The sequence below is a fragment of the Perca flavescens genome, chromosome 12 (genome assembly GCF_004354835.1).
Source record: "Perca flavescens isolate YP-PL-M2 chromosome 12, PFLA_1.0, whole genome shotgun sequence".
NCBI classification, from domain to species: Eukaryota; Metazoa; Chordata; class Actinopteri; order Perciformes; family Percidae; genus Perca; species Perca flavescens.
This window is the reverse complement of record NC_041342.1, coordinates 10,527,743-10,555,683: the sequence shown is the minus strand read 5'-3', so window position 1 is coordinate 10,555,683 and position 27,941 is coordinate 10,527,743. Positions and strand designations below refer to the sequence as shown.

The 27,941-nt window shown below is 38.3% G+C and overlaps 2 protein-coding genes across 4 annotated transcripts in view; both read left to right on the top strand.

The window, feature by feature from the left end:
- The first annotated feature begins 3 nt into the window (after window positions 1-3).
- On the top strand, window positions 4-3,235 carry fcer1gl (Fc receptor, IgE, high affinity I, gamma polypeptide like). 3 transcript variants are annotated; one of them, XM_028594231.1, is made up of 5 exons: window positions 4-310; window positions 530-621; window positions 1,112-1,150; window positions 1,996-2,107; window positions 2,639-2,726. In XM_028594231.1, the coding sequence occupies exons 1-4, from the start codon at window positions 19-21 to the stop codon at window positions 2,092-2,094; spliced, it is 522 nt and encodes a 173-aa protein (XP_028450032.1). In that variant the 5' UTR covers window positions 4-18; the 3' UTR covers window positions 2,095-2,107; window positions 2,639-2,726. The 3 variants fall into 3 exon arrangements, with proteins under 3 accessions (XP_028450032.1, XP_028450031.1, XP_028450030.1); XM_028594230.1 differs by having other exon boundaries at window positions 263-370; window positions 1,996-2,025; window positions 2,639-3,235; XM_028594229.1 differs by having other exon boundaries at window positions 263-370.
- Window positions 3,236-10,834: 7,599 nt separating this feature from the next.
- Window positions 10,835-27,941, top strand: part of nectin4b (nectin cell adhesion molecule 4b) — a 29,382-nt gene continuing 12,275 nt past the window's right edge. The window contains exons 1-4 of the mRNA XM_028593895.1: window positions 10,835-11,320; window positions 18,206-18,406; window positions 20,609-20,776; window positions 27,089-27,367. Of these exons, the coding sequence (XP_028449696.1) occupies window positions 11,269-11,320; window positions 18,206-18,406; window positions 20,609-20,776; window positions 27,089-27,367 (700 nt within the window). The 5' untranslated portion in view covers window positions 10,835-11,268. The remainder of the gene's footprint in view (window positions 11,321-18,205; window positions 18,407-20,608; window positions 20,777-27,088; window positions 27,368-27,941) is intronic.

Genomic DNA, 27,941 nt, shown 5'->3' with positions numbered 1-27,941 from the left:
TGTGTCTGTTCTCATTTAATGGTGTTGACATTCACTGGATTTGAGAATATTTCAACCAAAGATAGGCAGTGTGTGTTTTTTTTTTCTCACAATACCTTAAGAGGAACTTCTGTGAAGAGAGGATGGCAGTGTGGGAGGCGTGTGGTTTCACATTTTGAAAAAAACGGACAGAGCCCCGGACTTCCTGTTCGCTGCTGTTCACAGAGCTCACTTCAGAGGGCTTTTTTTTTTTTTTTTTTTAAAGAGATCTCGCTGACAGCCGACAAGGGAGCATCAAAACAGACCCTTCATCTTATCTACAGCTCAGTCGGTAAGATGGCACACGCATCGCTCATCGCTGTCTTTCTGATTATCTGTCCCACCTGCGCCGGTGAGGATAGGGGAAATGTCATGGGGGGGATTTTTATTTTATTTTTTAAAGATACCTGTAGCACTGCAAATTCTTAGTTGACAGCAGATGGATGAAACTAGTATTGTGCTGGAGGTGATGTTGGGGAATGATGAGGGTGATGTGTTTTTCTGTGTGCAGAGGCCATCAGCGACATGAACGTGTGTTTCATCCTGGATGGGATTCTCATCCTTTATGGTGTCATTCTCACCGTCCTATACTGCAGACTGAGGGTAAGACAAACTGGAACAAAATACGCACACACACAGACACACCGTCATGATGGTTGTTCGAAACTGTTCCTTGTGCTCGTGAACGTTACTCAGAGTTATACATCTGACAATCATGTAATAATCACAATATTTGAAGAGTTTTGTTCAAAGATGTTCTGTATTTTAAGTGGCAAAAGACGTGAAAATGCTCCACCAGCTTAAAAAAAACAGATTATTCTGTCGTGAAATGATCCTATAGCTCTGTATACTTTTCCTTGTTCATATTTTTGACTTTAATGTTCAAGTGTAGCAACGTATCTGACAGCTTTTTCTTTTTTCAATCGTCGGCTCATTTTTAGGAGCAAACTCTTTGCATCGTCTTGACTGTTTTAGCACTTTTATCAGATCAACCTAACACACTGAAGTCTAATTTACACCTGCTGATGAATGTGACGTGTATCACTCCTTCGTGTGTTTTATGATTTATTTATTCTTTATTTATTTTCGACAGATGGGCCCAGCCAAGAAAACGCCTGTCAACCCCGCTGAGGTAAAATTGAAGTTCTTTATTACCGTGAAAAACTAAAACACAAAAATAAGACGGCGTGTGATTTTCTGAAATGTGCTGCAAAAATGCTTTTCAAATGCTTTGGATCCTTTTTTTTTGGGTAGGCTATTTCGCCCCCAAAAGCAGTAGTTCTGCTTTAAAGCCAACCCCAGTCTATCATTTCCTGTAAGCTTGAGCTGACCACCAACCTACATTATTTATACACTGTACACAGTCACAGTTTCCTCCAGTGTTACTTCACACAAAACAAATGTGTCAGATCCACACTTCCTGTTAATTGGTGTAGCCTATGCATGCAAAATGGCAATTATTTATTCATCCTCAAAGCTTAGAATGAATAAAATAATCCACACCCAAATGCAGCGGTGGAGGAAGCATTCAGATCCTTCACTTCGATAAAAGTAAAAGGATCTGTTACAAGTAAAAGCCCTGCATTGAAAATATTACTTAAGTAAAAGTATGTAAGTAGCATCAGGGAAATTTACTTAAAGTATTAAAAGTCATTTGTAAAGTAACTAAAGCTGTAACAGATGAATGTAGTGGAGTAAAAAGTACAGAATTTCTCTCTGAAATGTAGCGGAGTAGAAGCAGAAAGTGGCATGAAAAAGAAAAGACTCAAGGTAAAAGTACAAGTTCCTCAACATGTGTAGGCTACTTAACACAGTACTAGAGTAAATGTACTTAGTTCCATTCCACCACTGGCCAAATGGCTCGAAAGAGGAACTGGATATTTCACATAACAGCCGCGGCTCTGTTGTGTTTATTAAGAAAGGGATGTTACTGCAGCACTCTTGTGATAATTCCTTTAAACTGTTTCCGTCCCACAGAAGCAGCCCGCTGAGGGAGGCATCTATGCGGTGAGAGTTCTCATTGTAATGATTAAAAAGACATTTAAAAAGGCACTTGAAGGAAAAGTGACAGCTTAACGCACAGCGAATGGTAAAGGAACATTTTTTTATTTTTACTTGCCTAACTGTCAGGAAAGAAACACCACACTTAGACATTGTTTCTTAGAAATGTATATATTAAAAGTTTGCGGTCACTTAGAAATTTCCATTCCACTCCATTATAGACAGAATACCAGCTGATCTGAGTGGCTGCTTATCTTTTAATGCAATATCTACATTGCCCATTATCAGCAACCATTCATCCAATGTTCCAAAGGCACATTCTGTTTACTAATCTGATATCATTTTAAAAGGCTAACTGAGAAAACATTGGAGAACCCTTTTGCAATTATGTAAGCACATAATGTAATCTGAAAACTACTGCCCTGGTTAAAAAAAACAATGCAACTGATCTCAGCTGGTATTTTGTCTATAATGGAGTGGAATGGAAATTCCGAAGTGACCCCAAACTTTTGACCGGTAGTGTAAATATATATATATTTCTTTTTTACTTTTTGCGTCAGGTATTTGTTATTAAAAATTATGTTATTTGACTCACTAGCATCATGTCTGTGTCCTGCAGGGTCTGACCTCTCAAAGCACCGATACCTACGAGACCATCAAAATGGATAAAAAGCCTATTGTCTGATGGAGGAAGAGGGCCAGGTGCAGAGAGGACGCTGAGCACACAAACGCAGTGTCAAATCTCTCCAAGCTTTATACTGTATATTAAGTTGCGTGGGTTTCTATACATGACTTTTCTCCCTTTTCCTTTTGTAAAAAATTAAAATACTACTCCCATTTCTAAACTTTGCATGTGTAAAATGATAAAACTAAATTAATATAACAATTCACTAATAAAGGCTGTGTCCGAGTGTTTTTATGCGCAGTCGCTCTGAGTTTCACAGCTGGTTTTACCCGAGTTGCTAAGAAAACAGAAGTTGAAGTGGATCGTTTCTGTTCATGTGTTCCCTTTTTCTTTGGATGAACTAAGAACTATTTTTACTTTGCTGTGTTAAAGACAAAAAAAACATGAAATGTGTTACAGCTCATTAGTAGGGGTGCAACTGATTCTTTTTTAATAACAATTCATCTGATTATTATTACTTTTTCAATGTTTTGCTGTATAAAATGTCAGCGAATTATGAAATATGCTCTTAAAAATCTCCTAAAGCCTTAAGTGACGTCTTCAAATGTCTTTCTTTGTCTGACCAACGGTCCAAAACCTAAAGATAATAAGTTAACAATTCTACAAAGAATAGAAAATCAGCAGATTCTCACAACGAAGGAGTTAGAACTAGCAATTTTTGGTATTTAAAATGCATTTTCTACTGATCAATTAATTGATAAATCGACTAAACCCTACTTATTATTAACTAGATTTGATTAGTCCACATTATGTAATGGTTTCAGGGGTTTGAAGCTGCCCATGAGTATTAATAAACAGACTTGGACTTGAGAAATGACTGGATATACTCACAGGTTTCCACAGAATACAACGCATTTTCATCAATCTGGTTATCCTATTTCAGTGTTTGAAATAACACAACATTTCATTATGGGAAACATTTGATTCCCCCAATATCACACAAGCTTTCAAATACAAAAAAAATGTTTTTAATTGTTATTGTTTTCTGTGATATGCTTTAAATAATAACACTCTTATCATGTTCATTTGTGTCAAATCATCTCGATTTTTGGAGGAAGATTTAACACCAAAATTAGTTATCGATCCTCTAAATAGACATAATTAGCCAGACTTGAGGGGGGAATTTAGTCTAAGCGTCTGGACAGTATATTTAACATCTATTTTCAAGTCTCCCAAAATTCTCATTTATAGCAGAAAAATATAACGGCATCACAATCTTTCACTGTAAAAGCCTGTTTTTTTCTGCGTGTGTGACAGCCCAGCTTCAACCGTAGTCTCACCAACCTATTTACATAGAAACATAACTGGGAATGTGTTCAAAATTCATAAGCGCATGTGCGCTCTGTGGCTTTGTACTGTTTTCCCTCGGGCTCTTTGACATAGGAATCTCACTCACTCATCCAGCCTCTGTTGCAACATACCCACCTGATTCTGGGAAACAAAAGATACTCCGTTTTGGAAGTCACAGCGGCATTTGGATACTGGTGAAATTTGTATTTATTAGCCTATACATGTTTTCTGGGTTATCGCTCATATTATCATTAAACATTAAACATGCCTCTTTGAGAGAATACAATAAGAAGACAATAAATGTATTTCAATCAACCTTGGCTTGTGTGTGTGTGTGTGTGTGTGTGTGTGTGTGTGTGTGTGTGTGTGTGTGTGTGTGAGTGAGAGAGTGTGTGTGTGTGTGTGTGTGTGTGTTAAGCTGTGTGTGTGTGTGTGTGTGTGTGTGTGTGTTTTACTGCTGCTGTTTTTTTAGGTTTTAAGCTCTCTATGCACTTTTCTGTTAACAGTGTAACATTCCACAGAGATGCATTTGAAGTATTAAGCTTATGATGTAGGGAACTGCAGCATGGGGTGTTTTACTTGTTTCAACATGCTGTGTATATATATATACACATATATATATATATATATATATATATATATATATATATATATATATATATAAAACACCACAGTGGGCCAAAGTGCTGCACAGAAGAATAAATAAAAGACATAAAATAGACAACTCACACAAGGCGTAAAATACAAAGAACATAAGAAGAAATAATACCAGCCACACAGTAAAACCAAATCATTGAAATCAAGTAATGTCACATCATAAGTGTCAAAAGCCATGGAAAAGAGGTGGGTTTTAAGAAGAGATTTAAATACAGAAGCCTGTCTAACACGCAGAGACAGATCTTTGTACAATTTAGGAGCCACAACAGCCATGGCTTGACAGCATATACATATAATTAGATTTAGGCTGACCATTTCACAGTTGTAAACTTAAACATTCTAAATGTGCCAAAGTTGACTTCCTGTTGCAGTGTGTGTGAATGACGTCAACTGACAGGAAGTCAACAAGTGGCCAGGCTGTTGCCTTGCAGTGGAATTCCATTGAAAAGGTCTCAGAGATGTATGGTAGGCAAGTCCATTAAGGGATTTAAAAGCAAATCAAATCATTTAAAAGTGGATCCTAACATGTGCGGGCAGCCAGTGGAGTGAGGCAAAAAAAAAAAAAAAAAAAAAAAAAAAAAAAAGAAAAGTAGGCTACAATGAATGTGAATTAACATTTCTGCACTGTAAGTGTGCCAGTGTTAGCCAGCTGGCTAATTTTCAGCTGTAGTCCTTGGTGAGATGTTGTGAAAGCAGTGAGGCGATTTAAAAAAGTTTACAGACAAGACACCAAGAAGACAGCTACAGCAACAAAATAAGCTTTCTCAATACAATGCACAGCAACAGGAAGTAGCTAAAGATTAGTACAGTAATACATCAACAATGTCCTCTATTCAGTACAAGTAGCCAATGCAAGCAACACAAGCAACGTAACACAGCCAAACAATGGACCTTTTTCACAGCAGACATGTTGACTTGTCATAGCAGCAAAAGCACATCTGAAATGGATAACCTTAACATGGCTCAATCCCATCAAGTGTCCCAGTAAGCTATTTCTGTGCGTCAGCATGCACAATACCAGGACCTCTCCTAAGTGGAATGCAATGATTGAGATTTCTCTTGGCACAGCTACCAGAAGACGTGTCAACATTTTCTAGTTGCCAGTTTAGGCTATCAACAAAAAAAATTTGGTAAAAGTTTTTTAATTACCAACATTTTCTGGAGGTTTAAAATCCTGGCGTCAAATTGACCCCAAGGATAACGGATGTTAGTAAATTTGAGGATAACAGGAGGGTTAAGGTGCACTATGCATTCCTGCATGATGTCCCTTCTGTTGACGTTCCAAGTAAATACCAAACAAAACAGAGGGAGCTCGCCCCTCCCCCCCATGTTACCGTAACTGTCATTGACTAACTGATTAACTGTCACTAACACCCCCACCCCCTCCCCCAACCATCTTGTCGGTGATTGGCTGGAACGTAGTTTGTTGTATTTTGGTGCACAGCCTGTGCACCTAGTGTTTGTTTGACATTTACGACCCCTTTGTTGTCTCCCGGGACCGGGCTTTTTCACGGTGTGTTCAGGGGGGCCAGGCAGCTAGCGGATCAAGGAGAGATGCCTACGATTTGAGACAAAAATGAAATCGCGCTGAAACCATGCAGGAACTCATAGTGCACCTTTAAGTAAAATTACTTGTAACACACTGTAAAAATACTCAAGTTAAAGTCCTGCATTGAAAATGTTACTTAAGTAAAAGTATGTATCATCAGGAAAATGGACTTAAAGAAATAAAAGTAAAAGTAGTAATGCAGAAAAACCCTCCCATTTTAGAAACTGGAAAGGATCCAAACAGTTGTGTGTTTAATGGTCTAATCATTTCAGCTGGACTTAATTTATATAATTATATTTAATTTATAATAAAACATCATATTTTATAAACTACATGTGTTTTGTGGGCAAAAGTCTTAACGTGTAAAGTAACTAGTAACTAAAGCTGTTGGTTTTTCTTCTTTTTCTTTCTTTATTCCTTGGTTGGTTAAATATTCTATAACTATGTGTTGAGGATGTCAGAAACGTTGATAAAAGAGGTTGGTGATGTAATGTAATGGATGCTGATGTTGTTGTTGACGATGGTCGTTGTTGCGTATATTGTGTCAACTTTGTAGGCTGATATGCACTTTTCCTACCCTATGTAGGTTACTTTGACGCTGCTATCCATGCACCTTGTACTGGTATTTATTTGTCCTCGTACTGTCACGCAGGGCCGGTTCTAGCCCTTTGGTTGCCCTAGGCGAGATTGAGTTTTGCCCCCCCCTCCCCCGTCTTGCATTGCCAGAGCGCTATGTCAGCAATAGAGTAACAATGTATGTTCATTTTAGTTTCTAGCTTCCATGTAATTTAGATGACACCAACATTTGGCCTAATTATAACTGGTCTGGCAACCCAAAGGCCAGTGTTTTGTTTCCAGATTTGTGTGCATGGTGACTTCTGATGGGGGAGTCTGGGGGTCCACCCCCTGAAAATTTGGAGCATTACATACTTCATTTCCTGCATTCTGGTGAATATGTATGCACTTATTTTTTCTTTACCTTTTTCTGAATCAATTTATGCTGGAAATATTTTTATCTAAAGGGAAACATAGATTACAATCCAAATATAAAAACATAATGGAATATATTGCAGCAAGGCTCTCAGGCATTCTGTATTGCTTTCATCTATTTATTCTCCTTGGGATCGATGTTTCTAATTATATCTGAGTCAGCACACATGTAGCCTAGGCAACATTTACTCTTCCCACTTTTGCTTCTTTTGTTGAGGAAGTAACCTCCTTAAATGTGCACATGACAATTATTCACCTGAATGATTCATGAATTCATGAATTGAGCAAGATTTCTGCTCATGTTCAAAACTTTGTGCACATTCAAAATATATCTCATCTGTGTTCTCTGAGGTTCGGAGGAGTCGTGATATTTTGAGGAAAATTAAGTGATAATACAATAGGCTATTACAAGAATAAAATCACTATATTTCAGAAAATAATCCACCTGCACCATAGCCTGCCTGTAGATCTCAGACCTTCTGACAGACACGGTCTCTGAATGAGACAGTTTAGGGAAGTGGCTGTAGACTATGCTGCTCTACATCGGAGGTGGAAACACAATACTACGCAGAAATAGGGACACATCTTAAACACATCATAAACCTGAAGCTGCACAGACCAGGGAAGGCGCGCTGCAGCAGTTCCGTTTCTGGGCCGCTGCTCGTCTCTATTTTTACAGCGAGAGTGGACATAAGCGACGCACAGGTCTGCTTCAGAGCTCCGTGTGTTTGAGTTTGACCAGAGACTGGAAACGTCGCGTAATGAAAGGTTGACAAGTAAACGTGTGGCTGAGGGGGCGCCCTATGATCATGTTTAATAAACACGTTTTATTTCGCTTGTCGTTCTAATTCTATTATTAATGGGAAGTAGACCTAAGGGTGACACGGCGCCCCCAACACATTTGACGCCCTAGGCAATCGCCTAGGTCGCCTATAGCAATTGGACTGTGAGTAGAACTTGTATGTATTTATGTGTCTTGTATGTGTATACTTGCCGCACACCTAATCGCCCTTTGGGGACACAAATAAAGTTGAAGTTGATGAACGAAGTGGAGTAAAAAGTATATACCTCTGAAATGTAGCGGAGTAGAAGTACAAAGTGGCATTAAAAGAAAAGACTCAAGTAAAGTACAAGTACCTCAACATGTGTACTTAAGTATAGTACTTGAGTAAATGTACTTCGTTACATTCCACCACTGAGCATTACTGATTATATCCACTTTTGAAAAAAATATTTTTATTATATCAAAAATGGATATAATCAGTATTGCTCAGTGGTGGAATGTAACATGCAGAGCAGCAGTAAGCAATGAGACATAGGGAATACATGCATGTGTAACAGAGTGACGCAGTGTGGTGTTGTAGCTGCAGGTTAGCATCAGCGTCATCAGATGGCAACTTCTTGTCAGAGATAAACTGTTAGGTTGTTTTGGAAAAACTGGATCATTTGGAATTTTGCACGAGATCATGCTGCGTTCATGTACTCCTGGAAAATTCAAGCTTCTGTATGTGAGAACACATACACTTTTGGAGAAATGAATGCTGTAGGAATGCCAATATTTTTACATCTCTTATAACCAAAAGCAGTGTGTATTTTTTCACTACTACTATTACTACTACTACTACTACTACTACTACTACTACTACTACTACAGGTAAGCTTCCAAGTTTTCCTCTATGTCAGGGGTCTTCAACGTTTTTTAGGCCCCCTAAGCTGAAAGAGAGACCAACTAGGGACCCCCTACTAGTTTGCACATATATTGTATACAATTGAGTTGCATATTAAACTGGGCCGGATGGATGTAAATTAAATGAATAGATATGGATTATGTATACATAAGGTTTTATTCTTAAATATACATGTGGAAGGCACAGTGAATCCCTAAGCTGTAACTGTATGGCTACCATAGTGGCTATACCTTAGTAAGCTTATGTTCAATGTGTAAATGAAATGTTTTATTTTCACAAACAGGCCAATTTAACTTTGCTATCAATATGTTGGATTCATATTGATGTACATTTTTAAAAACATAATTTGTCGGCCCCTCCTGCATTAACTCTGAGGACCCCCTAGAGGTCACGGATCCCCTGTTGAATACCTTAGCTCTATGCTATATATATATATATATATATATATATATATATATATATATATATGTATATATAGTTAGTTAGTTATATTTTATTTCTGTGTCATGCCAAACATCTTGGCCCATCCCACATGGGATTACAAGACACCACAAATTCACTTATTCAACAAACATCTTCCCGTTGGCTATACAAATCTTTCGAACAAATACATGAATACAAATATATAGACATACACATACATACATGTATATACACGTATACACATACTACACACAAACAACTAGTTCTCATCTACACTCGATAAAGAGCTTTTTTCCTCTTCTCCCAGGCTTTATCTAAATAATTAGCCAATTTATATGTTTCATATGTGAACAGCCATCTCAATCTTGGAGCATCATCCATATTTACCAAATCAATCTCTGCTTTTATCCTACAAAACAAAAAATCACGCTGCTCACGATAAAAAGGACAATAGAAAACAAAATGGAACTCATTTTCTACATCATTCAAACAGCACATAGAACAAATACGTTTTTCCTCTTCTACATTAACATATTGTCCTGTTTCAATAGTCAAAGGCAAAACACCAGATCTCACTTGAGCGCATAAGGATCTTTGCCTTTTTGACAAATTATATACAACATAATTCTCAGTGCCATATTCTGGTTTTATCATTACAAAAATACGCAATTTTGGCTTAGCCCATTTATCATCAACCCACTGCTTTTTGTCTTTAGCAAACACAGATTCTTTAAACAAACCGATATTCAGCTTTTCATTATTAAGAAACAAATCCCCAAAAGCATAATTACAAAACAATTTGCATATGTCGTTAGACCAAAGACCAAGAATATATATATATATATATATATATATATATATATATATATATATATATATATATATATATATATATTTTTTTTTTTTTTTTTTTTTTCTTGGGGAGGCATTCTTGTGTTTTTATTTTGTAATTATGATATATCCAGCATGGGTTGATGGACGTTTTAAAGCTTCACTATCAAATAGGGTGTTATATATATATATAATGCTTAGTAAATAGTAATATAAGTTTTAACATTAATACACTGGTGGGGAATTGAAGATTTGTGTGATTTATTTAAGCACTTTTAAAGGTATAGGTAGCCTATAAACATGGTCTACTTTTACTCATTGGCTTGTAACTGTGTTAACCAACCTTTCTGCTGAAGCCTCTGTAGGAGTTTGTTGTCTCATAGTAGGACTACATTGTGAAATAAAGAGATTTTTTTTTTTTTTTACTAGTTCTTAGTTTTCATTTATATTATCTCCTTTCTTCTGCTCTGTTTTTCTCTCTGTTGTGTGAATAGTGCTGTAAGTTGAATTTAGTTGGCGTGTAAATCAAGACGCATGTTAAGACGCAAAATGTCTATTCTTGTGTTTTTATTTACCGGCACGATGATAGAAGAACTGACATTCTCAACGTCACGTGAACGCAGCATTGAGTGGGCGTTTCCACCTGGGCAGTTGGGCGGAGCCAAACGCAGACAGGTGTAGTGCTCAAACCTGTTGGAGGTGAGTCTCTCTCCTCCCTGTGCGTGACAAACCAGCAGGTTTCTGTTTGGTCAGGAGGCGCGCTTTATTTTCCGTGTCTGCATCGGCTCAACTATTATTCCCACGGTTTCCCTTCATCTGTTTACATGTTGCTGTCTCTTTGGAGTGGTTCGTCCAGGTGCTGCAGAGGACTTTGCACTCGCATTGAACTTGCAGTTTACAACTTGCATTAAACAGCATTCAACTAGTGGACAACAAGTGGAGGAATCTTGATCCTGAAGCATCATATATTGAATATTGGGATTTGAAGAGAAACACCTGTTACACCTGCCTATCTACTCTGGACTTTTTAGGCTTCCTGTCTGAACGTCATGCAGATATCGACAATGAAAGCTTGATAACTTTAAAGTTGAACTTTTTACCGCTCAGAAAGGAAGGTTTGATTTTTTTGACTAACTATGGAGTTGACGGGGCAAAGGGTAAAGTGTCTGGCGCTGCTCTTACTAGTTGGTGAGTTTTTTTCTGTTACATTGAATCATTAACATTGACACTTCACAGCTTCATGTCACCTTCAATGTCTGTGCTGTCATTTCTGTTGCTGTTTTAAGCTGTGGGGGTCCAGGAATGACAACATAACAAACAAAAGAAAGATATGTAGGCCTATTATCTTCTTGTAGCCTACTTTTACGCAATGTCATTCCATTTTCTATAGAGTCACTCATATCCCTATAACATTTAAATAACATTCGTAACATTGGAAGGACAGAAAACAGAAGTAAGCAAACTTCTTTACAGTAAAACAAAAACAGGAAAGATGGAAATAACTTACCTTACCTTAACTTACATTTCCTTTCATGTTGCTATAACAACACTTTAATAGTCCTATGTGCACCTGGAGTGAGCCTATAGTTTGCTTTTAAAGGAGTAAATCCTATGTAATATTGGTTACTCATTGAATATTGGTCTCTAGTGACATGGTATGTGGACACCTCTAATCTTGGTTCATAATGTATTTCTGCCTCACTTGTTATTTGATGTGTGGTGGTGTATTTCCTTTCCTTTTTCCTTTGTCTGGAGATAAATGACCAAATATTAAGGATGATGTTTCAGTGCTCAGGTTTCTCTGTAAAATTGACTGTTAAGTGACCGACAGTCTATCTGTTTTGTTGTCTCATCTGAGAAAGGGGCTGGTAAAATTTTTGTCTTCATCCAGCTCCTTTTCCGATCATGGATATGTAATGTAATATAGAGAATCATCTATGGTATCTATTTCCATGATTATAATTAAAAACAATTTGAAGTGAAGTATATGTACAGCCATGTTTTAGGCCTCTTAGTTCCAGCAAAGGGATAATCTGAATGTGACAGCATACAATGGTGTTTTTAGACAGCAGTGCGCTTCCAACCTTGTGGCAACAGTTTAGGGTAGGCCCTCTCTTTTTTTTCAACCACCTGCTCATCAGCTCGTGTGTACAAAGCCAGGTCCATCAGGAAACTATAAACATTTCCTTAGGAAGATGGTTTTCCCAGTTTGGTGTGGAACAGTCTATATCCACGACGTTCCACTTCCGGGATTGGCCCGGAGCCGCTGGAAATTGCGCCGGATGTCCTTATTTTTGGCCGGATGTCCCTCACCTTCCACTTTCTTTGTGTTGACATTCTAACCTCCGGTGGATTTCTGAGGACTATGGTTAACTGCTCCTCAGATCTCTGCAGGGTAAATCCACACAGCTAGCTAGACTATCTGTCCAATCTGAGTTTTCTGTTGCAACACTAAAACAACCTTTGAACGTACATGTTCCACCGAAACAAGTTCCTTCCCGAGGCTATTTTGCAGCAGCACCGTCATTGTGTCTGGGGCTTAGCGCCACCCAAGACGATTGAGATTGGTTTAAAGAAATGCCAATAAACCAGAGCACGTTTTTCTCCCATCCCGGAATGCTGTGTGGACTAGCCAGACCTTTCTGCGCAGCGCTGTGGAGGAAGGTCTGGCAATGCGAGACTAGGTGTGGAAGAACTTAACTGGCCTGCATATAGCTCTGACCTCCTGAACCACACAGTCAGTGGTGGTTGTAGACCATTTCAAATGGAGGGGCCAGGCTGGGGCCACAGTTTAGGGGTACCAAATATAATAATAATGAGCGTTACAAACCACCAACCCTCCATAGGTTTGGTTCTACAAAAGATTAACGATGCAAATTGTTACATGCCTAGACACGATAGGGACATAACACACATATAACAATTATATAGTATCCCCTCTTTGAGGATAAAGCTGGGGTTAAAAATGTGTGAAAATATTGCCAAATTTAGGGGAGCCAGAGGGGGGTCGAGGCTTAATATTAAGGAAATCCCTGCAGCCAGGCTCTGCAGTCTGCTGCAAAGTCTTCACTGAAGAGTGGAGGCTGTTATAGCAGCACATTAATACAGATGCTTTTGGAGCCAAATGTTCAACAATCACTCATGGGTGTAATGTTTTGCTGTCTACTAGGGCTGCACAATATGAGGAAAATAAAATTCAAAGTTGTTGAATATCGCGTTAACGATATTACTTGTGATAAATAAACAGATATTAAAGTGTACTCAGTTCTGCTGCTTTCAGTATTCTGCTAAAATACAACAAACTGTTGAATTTAAAGCACATGAAAGGAAATCATTTCTAACTTTCTTTTATTGCACAAATTGAACATTGAATTGACTATAAAGGGCACAGTTACATTATAAAGTGCAGTTTCCTGCTGATATTTTCTTACAACTAACACAAGTGTCTTTCGCGATGTGTTGCAGCCTTTCTCGATGTGTTTATTGCGCCAGTTAATGATGATTAAAAAAAAACGATAAATTGTGCGGCCCTAGTGTCGACATACTTTGTGTGTGTGTGTCTGCAGGTGTGGAGAAAGAAGCATAACAGAATGTGGCTCAGTCACATTCTTACTTCTAGTCAACATGAATCAGAACTTATTACCCAACGTGCATCTTCCTGTGATTTTGTGACTAATTCTGTCGACGCACGGCTGCTCTTGTTTCTTTCTTCGGTCGAGATTAAACTTAAGCTGTGCATATGTGTATATATAATGCACATATTAAGGTATTGTTTTTCTTTAATCCTGCAAGCACAAGTGTGATAATGTCACAGTGATCCAGAGTGAACAGGAAAAGCTTGTATGGCAGCCTTGTGACTTTTGTGGGCCCGTGTTTGTCTAGAATGTGTGCTTAACCCTTTCTTTCAGCTTGGTGTTTATCTCTCCTGACTCTCCTCTGTCTTCATTTCTCTTTGCCTTCCTCTAGCGTCAGTCTCACCCTCGTGTCTACCTCTGTCTCTTCCCTTTCTTTCCCTTCATTGGCATGAATGGTTGAAGTGTTCTTCTTCTGTTGCTCTTTTACAACTCTGTCTCTTCATCTCTCTCCACTCCACAATTGGGTCGCCCACACTGTTGTTCTTTGTTGGCCAAATTGAAAGTTTTCCTTGTGAAGAGACCTGTTTCCCCTCCTCTCGGTGTCACCGTTTTGTCCATGTGTCCGACTACATCTGTGGGATTTTACCTGTGGGAGTCCGTGGCCCATGTTGGCTGTAGTATAATCATTAATTGACCTCATGAATCAGTAACCACAGGGAAAAAGAAAACGTGTGTTCACCCCAGAAATCAAAGGGCAAATGTTTGACTTTCCCTGTTTTGAGTTGATGAAGCACATTGCTCTCACACACCCTTTTCACTCCTGTGTCTGTCCCACGCTGATTTAGATGTAGATGTAGACTTTTAACCAGGTGTGATAAAAGTCTTAGTCATTAGTCAGCACTGATGACAGCTTTGATAGTTCAACACCTCACTGATATGACACATAGTAACTAAGTACCTTTACTCAAGTACTGTACTTAAGTACAAATGTTGAGGTACTTGTGCTTTACTTGAGTCTTTTCTTTTCATGCCACTTTCTACTTCTACTCCGCTACATTTCAGAGAGAAATATTGGACTTTTTACTCCACTACATTCATCTGACAGCTTTAGTTACTAGTTACTTTACACATTAAGATTACTGCACACACAACACATGTAGTTTATAAAATCTGATGTTTTATTCTAAATAAAACTAGCCAACAATATAACGGCCCACGAGTCCAGCTGAAATGATTAGACCATTAAACACACAACTGTTTGGATCCTTTCCAGTTTCTAAAATGGGAGGATTTTTCTGCATTGAGTACTTTTACTTCTAGTACTTTAAGTACATTTCCCTGATGATACTTTACATACTTTTACTTAAGTAACATTTTCAATGCAGGACTTTTACTTGCTATAGAGTATTTTTAAAGTGTGGTATTAGTACTTTTACTTAAGTAATATATCTAAATACTTCTTCCACCACCGGACATAGCCAGTGTACTGAAGCTGCTAAAAGCCGTTATGTTGGGTTAATATTGAGTATTCTTTTCTTATGTTAAAAAAAAGAAGTAAATTGTCATGAAAATGTTTAGACTTTTAGGTTGGCAGTAGCTCAGTCTGTAGGGAGTTGGGCTGGGAAGCAGAGGGTAGCTGGTTCAAGTCCCTGTATGGACCAAAGTACAGAGTGTGGATTGGTAGCTGGAGAGATGCCAGTTCACCTCCTGAGCAAAGCAACCCCCAACCGCTCAGGGCACTGGTCCATTACTGGCAGCCACCTCACTCTGACGGCACTCCATTTTGTGCATTATAGGACCTGAGCATGTGTGTGTGTATTTCAGGCCTGTGAGTAGTGATTTCTAACAAACAGAGTGTAAATTGTACCCACTGGGGATCAATAAAAAGTATAAAATGTAAATTAAATTAAAAATTTCATTCCAACAGTTAAACACCTGCACACTGTTAGCACTGTGTTTTGGTCATGGACTTTTGCCAGGCATTAAATTCACAAAAACATCTTTATACTAAAGCACCAAGCTGCAATTTTAAATACCTGAGGCAATTACCACATCCATAGTTGATAGAAACATTAATAATATGACACAGATGGCATACTGTAATGTCAGGATCACAATACTATACAAATGAGAATAGAAAAGTTATATCCTGTAAGATATTAGATGGCCAATGAAAAAATAGTTTAAATCGGTGTTATGTGATTGGACAAAAAAACGGTCTCAAACATTTTGTTATGACAGCAGAATAATTCACTATCAAGGAATATGAAGTAAACAATCTAATATAACGCAAAATATCCAGGTGGAAGAACCTCTGAAACGGCACCTAAACCATCACATAACGCTAAAACTCTCCACGGTATCCCAGTAGCTCTTTCTAAACGTGTCCGTTAACAAACAGGGAAACATTTCTGCTTTTAAAGACACATAAAAACACTATTGTTCGACTTGTTTGCACTGTCGCCTCCCAGCATCAAGATCCTGTGTTCAAACTATTCCTCCATCTCCTTTGTGGAGTTTGCATTACTCTCTGTGTCTGCATGCCAAAAGACAAGCTGTCTGTAGGTGGGAATGTGTTTATCTTGTTGTGGAATTTTCTGCAGCAGGGGTGGATTGAGAAAGTTAAATAGTTAAACAAAATAAAGACAATTGACTAAACCAAGTTAGGTTTTTGTATTTTATTATAAACTTGCAAGAATATAGGAGTGACACAGGTTTCACAAAGGGCTCGACATCCCAGTGTGGAAAATGTCTCTTCAATGAGTGAACAGGAACACTGAGCTTAAATACATCTTCAGAGTGACCGCACACACGCACTTGGCTTATCATGACTCTTCATTTCTTACAGGCAATCTGATAGATGATACAGACAATCTAAAAACACAGGAGACATCTCGGAGCCATTTCGTTCTTTCCCTATGCCCTACTTTCACCCTGAGGTCACATGCCCTGTACATCTCAACTGGCAAGGGAGGACTGAATGTATCAGGAGAGATAGTTTTAGGGTGACCTCGTAGCCCCTATCTGTTCAGACAAACAGGGCTCACATTATGTTCCAGACTTTGTGAGAGAAACTAAAACAGAAATAAGATAAAAATCAAAAATCATTTTGCCATTACAATTTGTCTACACACAAACCTGTCTGGGTTATACCTCACCTCTCGCCCCAATGCATCATGGGATAACATCAAGGCTGCCTCCTGCCATCTTGAACGGGACACAGTGTGTAGAAATGGATGGATTTACATAGGTCTGCAATTGTAGTCTAGAAGGAAACTACATCATACTGTATCAATGTAGAAAATAAAGAATTAGGGCTGCAACTAGCATTTATTTTTATTGCAGCCTAATCTATAAATCGTTTAGTCCATGAAGTTATAGAAAACAGTGGAAAATAGTCATCACAAGTTCCCAGAGCCTAGGTGATGTCTTCAAATTGCCTGTTTCATCTGACCAACAGTAAAAACCCAAAGATATTCAATTTACAATGTCGGTTGGACAGTCTGGACAACTATTGGATGGATTACCATGAACTTTTGTACAGACATTCCTGTTCCCCTCAGGATGAATTGTAATAACTGTTATGATTCTCTGAATTTTCATTGAGCGCCACCATCAGGTCAAAATGTTCATTTATACAATACTTTATTCATGAAAACTAATGACATTTCCCATCAGCTTTATCTGCACTTTGTGTTTAGCGCTAATTTACAAATGTTAACATGCTAACACGCTAAACTAAGATGGTGAACATGGTAAACACACACACATATATATATATATATATATATATATATATATTAATAGAAAATAAAAGTCCCCAATCACTGCTCATTTGACAGCCAAACATACTGCATGAACAGCAGACTATCCACTGAACTAGAACTGCAACTTAACTATTTTTTACTTTGGTCTATAAATGATAAACAGTCAAAAATAATGGCAATTACTACGGGGTGGGATTTTTTGTTTTTTAAATCTATTCTTTTCCCTACAGTTGATATTTTATTTATAAATAAATATATATATATGTATATGTAAATATATATACAGTATGTAAAATATATATATATATATATATATATATATGTAAATATGTTCTTTTTATACGATACCACCAACATCATATCTGTTTCCTGCAAAACAGAGTGAAAGCAGAAAATCCATGTTATGTTGCTTCTTTACAAATTAAATAAATGTCAGACTGACATGACATGACATGTGATGTGCATTCTTCTTAGAAAAAAATAGTTTTTAGAAATGTCTCATGATATATTGTCTCTAGAAGTTTATTATTCAGCTTTTGTTTTTGTTAAAGAAGGGAAAGAAAATTGCAATACTTCTAAAAAAAAAAAAAAAAAAAAAGCATATGGTCCGAGCCCTAGTATTTAACAGAGGCTAATATTGCCTTCCAATAAATCACTATAAGCACTTCACATCACTCTCCACGTCCCTCTTACTGTACAATCTCTAATCTGATGATCTCCCCTCTTGTCAGCGGTGTGTGTGCAGGGTGGCTTTGTGGAGCCTCCCCAGGCCGTCACCTCCCTGCGCTCCTTCGCAGAGAGCCAGACCAGGCTCCCCTGTCACTACCAGTTGGACGAGGGGGAGAAGGTGGTGCAGGTCACCTGGTACAAGGAGCTCCCAGACGGCAACACGGACCAGATCATCACTGCCCACTTCACGGACGGCCACACAGGTAGGCTGCAGCGAGGGCTTCACACTGGAGAGATACCAGTGGTGGAGGAAGTATTCAGATCCTTTACTTAGGTTAAAGGGATACACCACCGTTTGTTGAAATAGGGCTTATCACGGTCTCCCCTAGCTGTAGAAAGGTGGGCCAACGCATTTTTTGTGCACACATTGTTTTATCATCATCATCATCAGGAAAATGTACTTAGTATTGAAAGTAAAAGTACTCAATGCAGAAAAACCCTCACATTTTAGAGACTGGAAAGAATCCAAACAGTTGTGTGTTTAATGCATGTGTAGGCCGTTATATTTTTGGGTAGTTTCATTTATAATAAATAATCAGATTTTATAAACTCCATGTGTTTTGTGTGCAAAAATCTTAATTTGTAAAGTAACGAAAGCTGTCAGATTAATGTAGTCAGAAAAGGTTATATTGCTACAATAAGTACAGTTATGTGTAAGTTGCCATAGTGAAAGGTGCATATACAAACAAACATATAACATTAATATGAAATAAACAATAAATACAGAAAAACATATACATACAACGTAGCTGTTGCATAAGAAAATGAATGGGTTGAGTGTAAATTTTGGAGTTAATAAGTACAATATTTCTCTCTGAAATGTAGCAGTAGAAAGGTGGCATGAAAAGAAAAGACAAGTAAGTGCAACATTTGTGCAGTATGTGAGTAAATGTACTTAGTTACATTCCACCAGTGGAGAGAGTTCTCCTCAGACTGTTCTGTGTGTTTCTACAGTAACCGTGAGGCCCAGGGCAAGCATCCTTAGGTTGCAAGGGCACTTAAAGGATCTGTCCTTATCAGGCTTTTGTTCCCAAATTAGACCTTTAGACATTCAATATTACATCAACCTTAATGCCAATAATAATATACAATGTTCTACTACTGAAATAGAACTGTTATTCGACTAATATCTTCTTTAAGCAAAAATACTCCTTTAAATATATGTACTTGAAAACAAAATAAAGTATGTTATTTAAAATGTACTGCAAGTAAATAGAACTTTGATGACTTGAAAGGCCAGATTTCTGTTCTTTATTTCACTGCATATGACCCATAGTTGCCCTTACACCAGCTGTGATCTATAATGGATGTGATTTTAAACTATAATCAAGAACTCATAAGTAGAGCATGACTGAAATGAAAATATTGAAAATGTTTTTGTTCTTTTTGTAACAATGGTGCGATTTCCTCCAAAGAAAAGTTAGCCTATATGCCTATAAATTGGCCCCTCCTCTTATCTGAGTAGTATGAGTTCAGCAGGCGGGGGCGTTCCAGTTTATTACAGCTAAGGCTGGAACTTTTTTCTCTTCAAAGAATTATTGGGTCATTGCTCTGTGATGAAACAGAGCACTACAGCACTACAGTGAGACATGAAATGAGATCATTTCGGTTTGGATTATTTGCCTGTAGGGTGGGGTTTTGACGTCATTGGATAAGGCTGGTTCATCAGATGTCTAGTAATAATATATTTTTTGAAGTTAATGCTTTGACTAAGTATTTCTCATTGTTTCCATATTCTTCCCCATATTATTAACCTTTGTGTTGGTTTTGGGTCTATTTGACCCATTTTCAAAGTTTTTTATATCAGAAATATGGCTTTCTACAATCAAATGGCCCAAAAATAACTTGAATGCATGGATGTACGTTGTATGGAACCCATACAATATTCTGTAACACTTTACTTAAAGGTACCTATATAAGAGTGACATGACAGTGTCATGAACACATGACACTTAATGACAGAAACGTTATATCATAAACGTTCATGACACGTGCATGACAGTGTCATGTCACTCTGTCATCTTCACAGTTAAAATTAATGATTACTTCCATTGAATTTTACGTGTTTTATTCAATTTCATAGCATTTGAATTGTTTTTTAAATGGTTTTAAAACAGTATCCTGACTAAACTTTGACATAAACCAGTCTGTGATCCACTCAGCATCCTCTGATCTCAACTACTAGTCCAAATAATTCATAATTTCTGCTTTTTAAAAAAACATAATTTAAATAGCACCAAATTAAAGTTCCTTTTTCAATTTTGACCCTAAAGGACAACAAGTTCATGGTCGACGGGAAGACAACACAAGGGTTAAAGTGTGTTTTTGTGTCTGTCTGAGTGTTGTTTAAAGGGTGATGGACATGTTATCTGGCCTGAAGCTGAAGTCTCTGTTATGTATTCCAGAGTTTGGGCATTACTCCGGCCGGGTGAGATTCGAGAGCGGGAGCCCCACGGTGAACTCGGCTCTGCTCATCCCCAGCACAGAGCAGTCGGACGAGGGCAGCTACGTCTGCCGCATCTCCACCTTCCCCAACGGGAACTTTGAAAGGCACATCACACTCACCGTTTGGAGTAAGTCATCCTCGTCCTCTCTCTTTCTCTCAGTTCACTTCAATTTGCTTCATTGGCATGAACAAAGACAACATGTTGTTGCCAAAGCAGTTCACAGAAAAAAATTATATTCATATAGTAAATATCACATATTAACAGGGTTTTTCCTGACTTAGAAAAAAAGGGTGCCAAAAATTCCTCTATGCAGGAAAAACCCTGATTAAATGCATACAGTATCTTAAGGTAGGTGTCACATCGATTCTATACTGTACTGATCGCTTTACACCACACTACATTATAAAACTATTACATTACACATTATAATATGTTACAGGTTTGTATAATATAATTACTATACAATACTAAACCAATATGTAATTTTGGGATCCTATAGTGGCTTTGAGTCCCTCAGGCTGTGGGAAGCAGATGCATATTTAGCTGCCGTGGAGCAGCCCTAGGAGAACTTCCAGCTTCTTTTCTGGTGTTAACATTGGGGAATTTAGCTATTTTTCCAAAGTGTAAATCTCTTAGTGAAGAGAATTTTTCACACTGGCGGAGGAAGTGCATCTCTGTTTCTACAGCAGCATGGTGGCCCAGTGAATAGCACTGTGGCCTCGCAGCAAGAAGGTTCCGGTCGTACCGGGCCTTTCTGTGTGGAGTTTGCATGTTTGCGTGGGTTTCCTCCGGATGCTCCGGTTTCCCAACCATCAATCACATGTAGATTAGGTTCTCAAGTCAGTGCCCTTGATCTGGCTCAGATCTGGAGTTGGTCCCCGGGTACCCACTGCTCCCTTGAGGGATGGGTTTAAGTGCAGATAATACAATTTGCTATATGTATATGTATGTGTATGTGACCATAAAGTACCTTTACCTTACCTTTTACCTCCCCTGTTGAGCAGTGAGCACATATACTCTCCTCTCTAGGCCGCCATGTTTCTCTCTCTGTCTCTTACCTTCCTAATCCTGTCAGAGCTGCTGTAATGATGTAATGATATTTAAACCACAGTCATCTTTGTAGAGGAAAAAGCACTGCCAATCAGGGGAAATTCAGCAGGTCTGCCAACGTGGCCACAAACACTGACAGCATATGTAAAAGCTTCAGTGGGTTAAAATTGGGTTTATTTTTTAACATTTCTTGTAATGGCTTAATAATACCAAGCGGAAAATGCTTAACATGTAAGTTTGAAATAGAACCAAAAAGTAAAAATATACCCAAAACCTACCAGATTTTCATTGGTGATTAGATTGTAGCTCAGCCCAAGCAATGTGCAGAGGGTGTTTTACAACAAAAGACAAAACCGGTTCTAACCCCAGGGCTTGATTTAGTTTGCGATAAGTTTCCAAGTTAAGTCAAGTGAACTTTATGCATACAGCACAGAACCACAAATATGCCACACAGGGCTTCACAACTTCTATCCTTACACTCTTTGATTCATAGAAAAAGTCTGCAATAGATGTTGTATAATACAGAGCTGACACAATTAACAACAGTAAAACCACAATATGGAGAAACAGAACGACAATATTAGGTAAATACAGTGCAACCGTACATACAAAAATGTGGATCAGACAACTTCGTCGAGCAACTTCCACCAAACACTACCTGTAAGACCTAGAATTTCCAGTGGGTCTTCACTCTGTAGAAGATGTCCAAAAATGCGTCTTCAGTCTTAAAGGTCCCATGGCATGAAACTTTCACTTTATGAGTTTTTTTAACATTAATATGCGTTCCCCCAGACTGCCTGGTCCCCCAGTAGCTAGAAATGGTGATGGGTGTAAACCGAGCCCTGGGTATCCTGCTCTGCCTTTGAGAAAATGAAAGCTCAGATGGGCCGATCTGGAATCTTCTCCTTATGAGGTCATAAGGAGCAAGGTTACCTCCTCTTTCTCTGCTTTGCCCGCCCAGAGAATTTGGCCCACCCATGAGAGAGAGAGAGAGACATCATGGCTTTCAAACAAGCCACTAGGGGACCACTAAGGCCTATATAAAAGAGACTTCAGATACAGTATTAGGGGACCACTAAGGTCTATATAAAAGAGACTTCAGATACAGTATTAGGGGACCACTGAGGTCTATATAAAAGAGACTTCAGATACAGTATTAGGGGACCACTAAGGTCTATATAAAAGCATCCAAAGAGCACCATGTCATGGGACCTTTAAAACCACACCTTATCTAACTCATGAAATAGATAAGGGGGATTAGTAAACTACTGGTGTCAAGAAAAACAGTTCATTCCACATCCAAAGTCTCAAAACAAGTAGGTTTTCATTGGAAACAACTTCAAGTTCTGCAAAACTCTTCCATTATTTTTTTTCAATTCACGCAAAAACACAATTTTGATTCAAAACCAGATTAAATGTTCAGTTTCTGCAGTGCTGTCATTGGCCCTTGCATAGATTGTTTGAGATCTCCTGCTTTTATCAGTGGAACCATACTGGCAGCTGTGGGGAATGGGATGCTTTTTTTTTGTAATGGATCCTCCTTCAAGTCCAACCTGCAGCGTTGCTGTCGGTTCTAAATGACTTTCTCATGTTGTTGCCACGTATCAACAGTGACAGCTCAGTCATAAACTTGTCCCAACACGCCACAGATCAGACTAACCTTCAGAAGTACACACAATAGTAACTAACAAACCTCCAGCACTGAATTCCCTCGACTCCTTAAACCATTAACATTCAACCATAAAATATCGAATCCATAAGCTACATTTGCGTGCAAATGTAACCTGCCTTCTACTTTGATTCCATTATGTTGTTGATCTAAAAAAAAAAAAAATCTTTCTAAAGGTCTTTTCTTTTGGTCCGTTCATTGATTAATAGGAATTGTGTGCATCTGAATGTATTTAGGTGGTTTTATATGGCAATGGGTCATGGTTTTTGCTTATTAAAAGATTACAATTTTCCTTCATTTGGGCTATTTTGTTTTTGGTGTGGTTATGGTATTTTCCCTGCATAAAAAACATCTTCCCAGATCTCGCCTGTCAATCAAACACTGGGCGGGACTATGATGTCATGTATTTTAGAGTTTGAGTTTCTACAGGTGATGTCCTTTTTCTTTGTCTGTTAATCCATAATGGCTATTTCTGCTATCGCTAACTACCTGTTTGGTCTTCTGTGTTAATAATCCAAACACCAATGGAAAAGACTTAGCAGGTGTTTACAACAGCAGAGGTTGTCATGACCAGGGTGTGGATCACAATCGTGTTAAACCAGTTGGTAACAGAGAGTAACAGAACAGAAATGTACTTGTGGGAAAAATATCACAACAGGTGACATTTGCCTGCATGGTTTTTGTCGTGTTGCACAACTATGATGGACTTGATTGATGGTTTTAGTTCATCATTTCCTGCATCTCAAATTTAGCCTCATGCTTAATATTCATGTTTAGAATAGAAGAATAGAATAGTCTATATTGTCGTTATACATGTGCAATGGAATTGAATTCAGTCCTTTCAGTGCAAAACATCAGTAAAAGTGCAAAGCAGGTGAATAAATAAATATAAAGTCACCATAAAAATATATAAAATAGGTAGGTTATTGGTTAAAGAATATAATCAAAACACAGGCATACCACACAAACAAGACATTCACTGCACGATCCATCCTTAAAACTCCAAACTCAGGAAGCGTTAAGTGCAGTTATGGCTCTTGGATAAAAACGGTTTCTGAGTCTGTTTTTTCTTAATAATCAAAATAATAACTTCAAATGATTGTGTAAACCAGTTGTAACAGAGAGTAACAAAACAGAAATGTACTTGTGGGAAAAATATCACAACAGGTGACGTTTGCCTGCTTGGTTTTTGTCGTCTTGCACAACTATGAAGGACTTGATTGATGGTTTTAGTTAATTTCCTGCATCTGAAAGTTGGCTGGAGAATTAGCCTCATGGTTATTGTTCATGTTTAGAATAGAAGAATAGAATAGTCTATAATGTCTTTATACATGTGCAATGGAATAGAATGCAGTTCTTTCAGTGCAAAACATCAGTAAAAGTGTTACTATAAATAAATAAATATAAAAGAGCCTCTAAAGTCACTATAAAATTATATAGGTTATTGGTTAAAAAATGAAATCAAAACACAGGCATACCACACAAACACAACATTCACTGCACGATCCATCCTTAAAACTCCAAACTCAAGTAGTGTTAAGTGCAGTTATGGCTCTTGGATAAAAACGGTTTCTCAGTCTGTTTTTTCTTAATAATAAAAATAATAACTTTTATTTATATAGCGCCTTTCATGAAACCCAAGGACACTTTACAGAATTACTGTGGCTAAGCTACAGGAGGTTGTAGGCTGTGGTAAACAGGTGGTGTTTCAGGAGTTTTTTTTAAAAATGTCCAAGGATGTAGCATTTCGGATATCTGCAGGGAGGGTGTTCCACAGGGATGGGGCTCTAGGATTTAATTATCCTGAAACCGCCTACCAAGAGTCTGGGTCTGCCAAGGTTTCTTCCTAAAAGGGAGTTTTTTCTTGCCACTGTCGCAATAGCCACTGCTAATGCTTGCTCTTCAGGGAATTACTGTAATTGTTGGGGTTTTGGAATTTATAGAGTGTGGTCTAGACCTACTCTATCTGTAAAGTGTCTCGAGATAACTTTTGTTATGATTTGATACTATAAATAAAATTGAATTGAATTGAATTGAATTGAAACGTCTGCCCGAAGGGCAGCTAAGCAGTTCAAACAGAGACAGATTGTCTGTGGTTAGATGGATCTTTTAGGGTGCTTTGGGCTTTTTTTTGAAGCAGCGGGAACTGTAAAGATCCTCCAGGGAGGGGAGAGGGCAGCCAACGAGCCTCTGGGCGGTGTTGACGACCATGTTGTTGCTCTGCGTCCTGGATTCCTCAGTCAGATCCTGGTGGTAGATTGTTTTCTTGATTACGGTCTTCTCTGTGTTCCAGGATGTATTTAAGCTTCTTTTTTAATACAACGTTATTCTTATCTGAATCTCTTGAAGAGCTCGTTGCTCAAACTTGTCCCTGGCATACTGTACAATGACAGTAATGTCCTGGTTTTAAAGGATCTAATTATAGCAACTTTAAGTCATTTTAGGTGAAGACAAATTAGCTTTGAGCAGCTTTAGGAAGTATTAATTTAATCTTAATGTCGTAATTGTAGGGAATGTGCATTACAAAATTGTCTTAGCTCATCTGTTACTATCTGTAAGACAACACAATACAGTTGTGGAAGATACAAAATCTAAAAACATAACCCAATATACATATAACACAGTACAATTATACACAACATAGAAAAGGTTTTATGTTGCAAACATTAAGCACATTATTAAACTAATACTTTCAGTTTGTAGAGAAAAAAAAACAAAAGTTAGTGAGCAAAGTAGTTCCATATCAGTTATCTGTAATGGGTAAACATGGGTGACCTTTTTGGTGTCATTACCTTCATCTTTATTATTATATATTAAAATAATTAACACATTATTTAATGGGATGTGGAAGGGTTGACAGGGTTTTTCCTGGCTCTGAATGGGCTTTTGGGGCGGGTTGGCATGGTCAGTCCGTGGCTCCGCTCACAGTAAAGCAATGAGTCTGTGTTACATTATTTGACAGAAATCTATGCATTTTCCTGTTATTTAACAATTTGATAAACAAAAATGTATATTCTGCTTGAGTAAATTAAACCCTAATTAACAAAACTGATTAAAAAGATAATAGCCTGACTCTGGAGATAAAACTGAGATCAGCTCTCATATTCAAGTTTATGTTCTGCTTGTTTAACGGCTGTTTGGTAAACTTCTCTTAAACACATTTAGAGAGGATTTGGATTGCTATTTTTATTCTCAATTCTTATCATTTTGGTGCTGGTGATTTTCCTTTGGGGCTGGCTAAAACCTCTTTGGGGGCGGGGGGGCGCCAAAAATTCCTCTATGCAGGAAAAACCCTGGCTGGCATATGACACCTGACTTGAACATGAAGGAGTCTTTTTAAATGCTCATGATATTTGGGAACATGTTGACATGGTGTCTTTAAGTGTCATTAGGTTGATTATGACACTTTTAATGCGTAATAAGTTGTTTGTAATAAGCATTGTTTGAGATGTTTGTGTTATGGCAACAATCTGTGTTGTGACAACAGTCATGGACATTCAAAAAGACTCATTTATGTTACTGACCGGTGTTTTGTCAGTCTTATGCACACCCCTTCAAATAAAGTGTTACCAAATCATTTAATGGATTTTCATTTTATACCACATGGGTGCCCGGATAGCTCAGTAATCAAACATCCATGTGAGGTAACAATAAGCAAAGCACATTTTTGAGTCTGTAATGGCTCCAAACTTACCCTGTCCCTCCTCTTCTTCTCTTAGTTCTACCCATCTCCTCCCTGGAGCCGGTTACCCTGGTAGAAGGCCAGCCGTTCGGGGTGGTCGCCTCCTGTCGAGCCGTGGGGCGCCCGTCTCCTCGTCTCTCCTGGGACACTGACCTGCCAGGCCGCTCCCAAAACCGCAGCAAAGAGGGCGGGGCCGTGTCCAGCTATTACTCCCTGCACCCCCTGCGCAGCATGAATGGGAAGAAGCTGGACTGTCTGGTGTGGCATCCCGGCCTGGAGCAGCCGCGCAGGATCTCTCACCGCCTGCTGGTGCAGTGTGAGTACAGCTGATAGCCGTGCTGGGTTTTAAGACCGAAAACAGGTTGCCGTTTTAATTATAATTTGATAGTATGGTTACTGTGTTTAATGCACTGTAAGGAGACCTTGGGTGTCCTGAAAGGTGCCCTAAAATAAAATTGTATTATTACATTTTCTACATGGCAGCGCTTGTCTAAATGCAGAAATAATCTTATTGAGTTGAATTAAACATCAGAGGGAGGAAGTAGGGCTGCACGATATTGGGAAAATATGAGATATGCGATAACATTAAATATCGCGATAACCATATTACTTGCGATAAACAGATATTGAAGTGCACTCAGTTCTGCTTGTCTGCTGCTTTCAGCATTCTGCTAAAATACAGCAAACTACTATTTATTGCAATAACATTACTGATACAACACCGCTGTAAAACTCTGATTAGCCTACCGCACACATTTTGAGGCCGGGCTTACACAATCACCTCTGCAACTCTCATACAGTAGCTCATATTTGCGGAGAGCCTTGGAGAAGACCAAATACACCACACACAGAAACCCATACACAAACACACACAAACGCAAAACAATGTA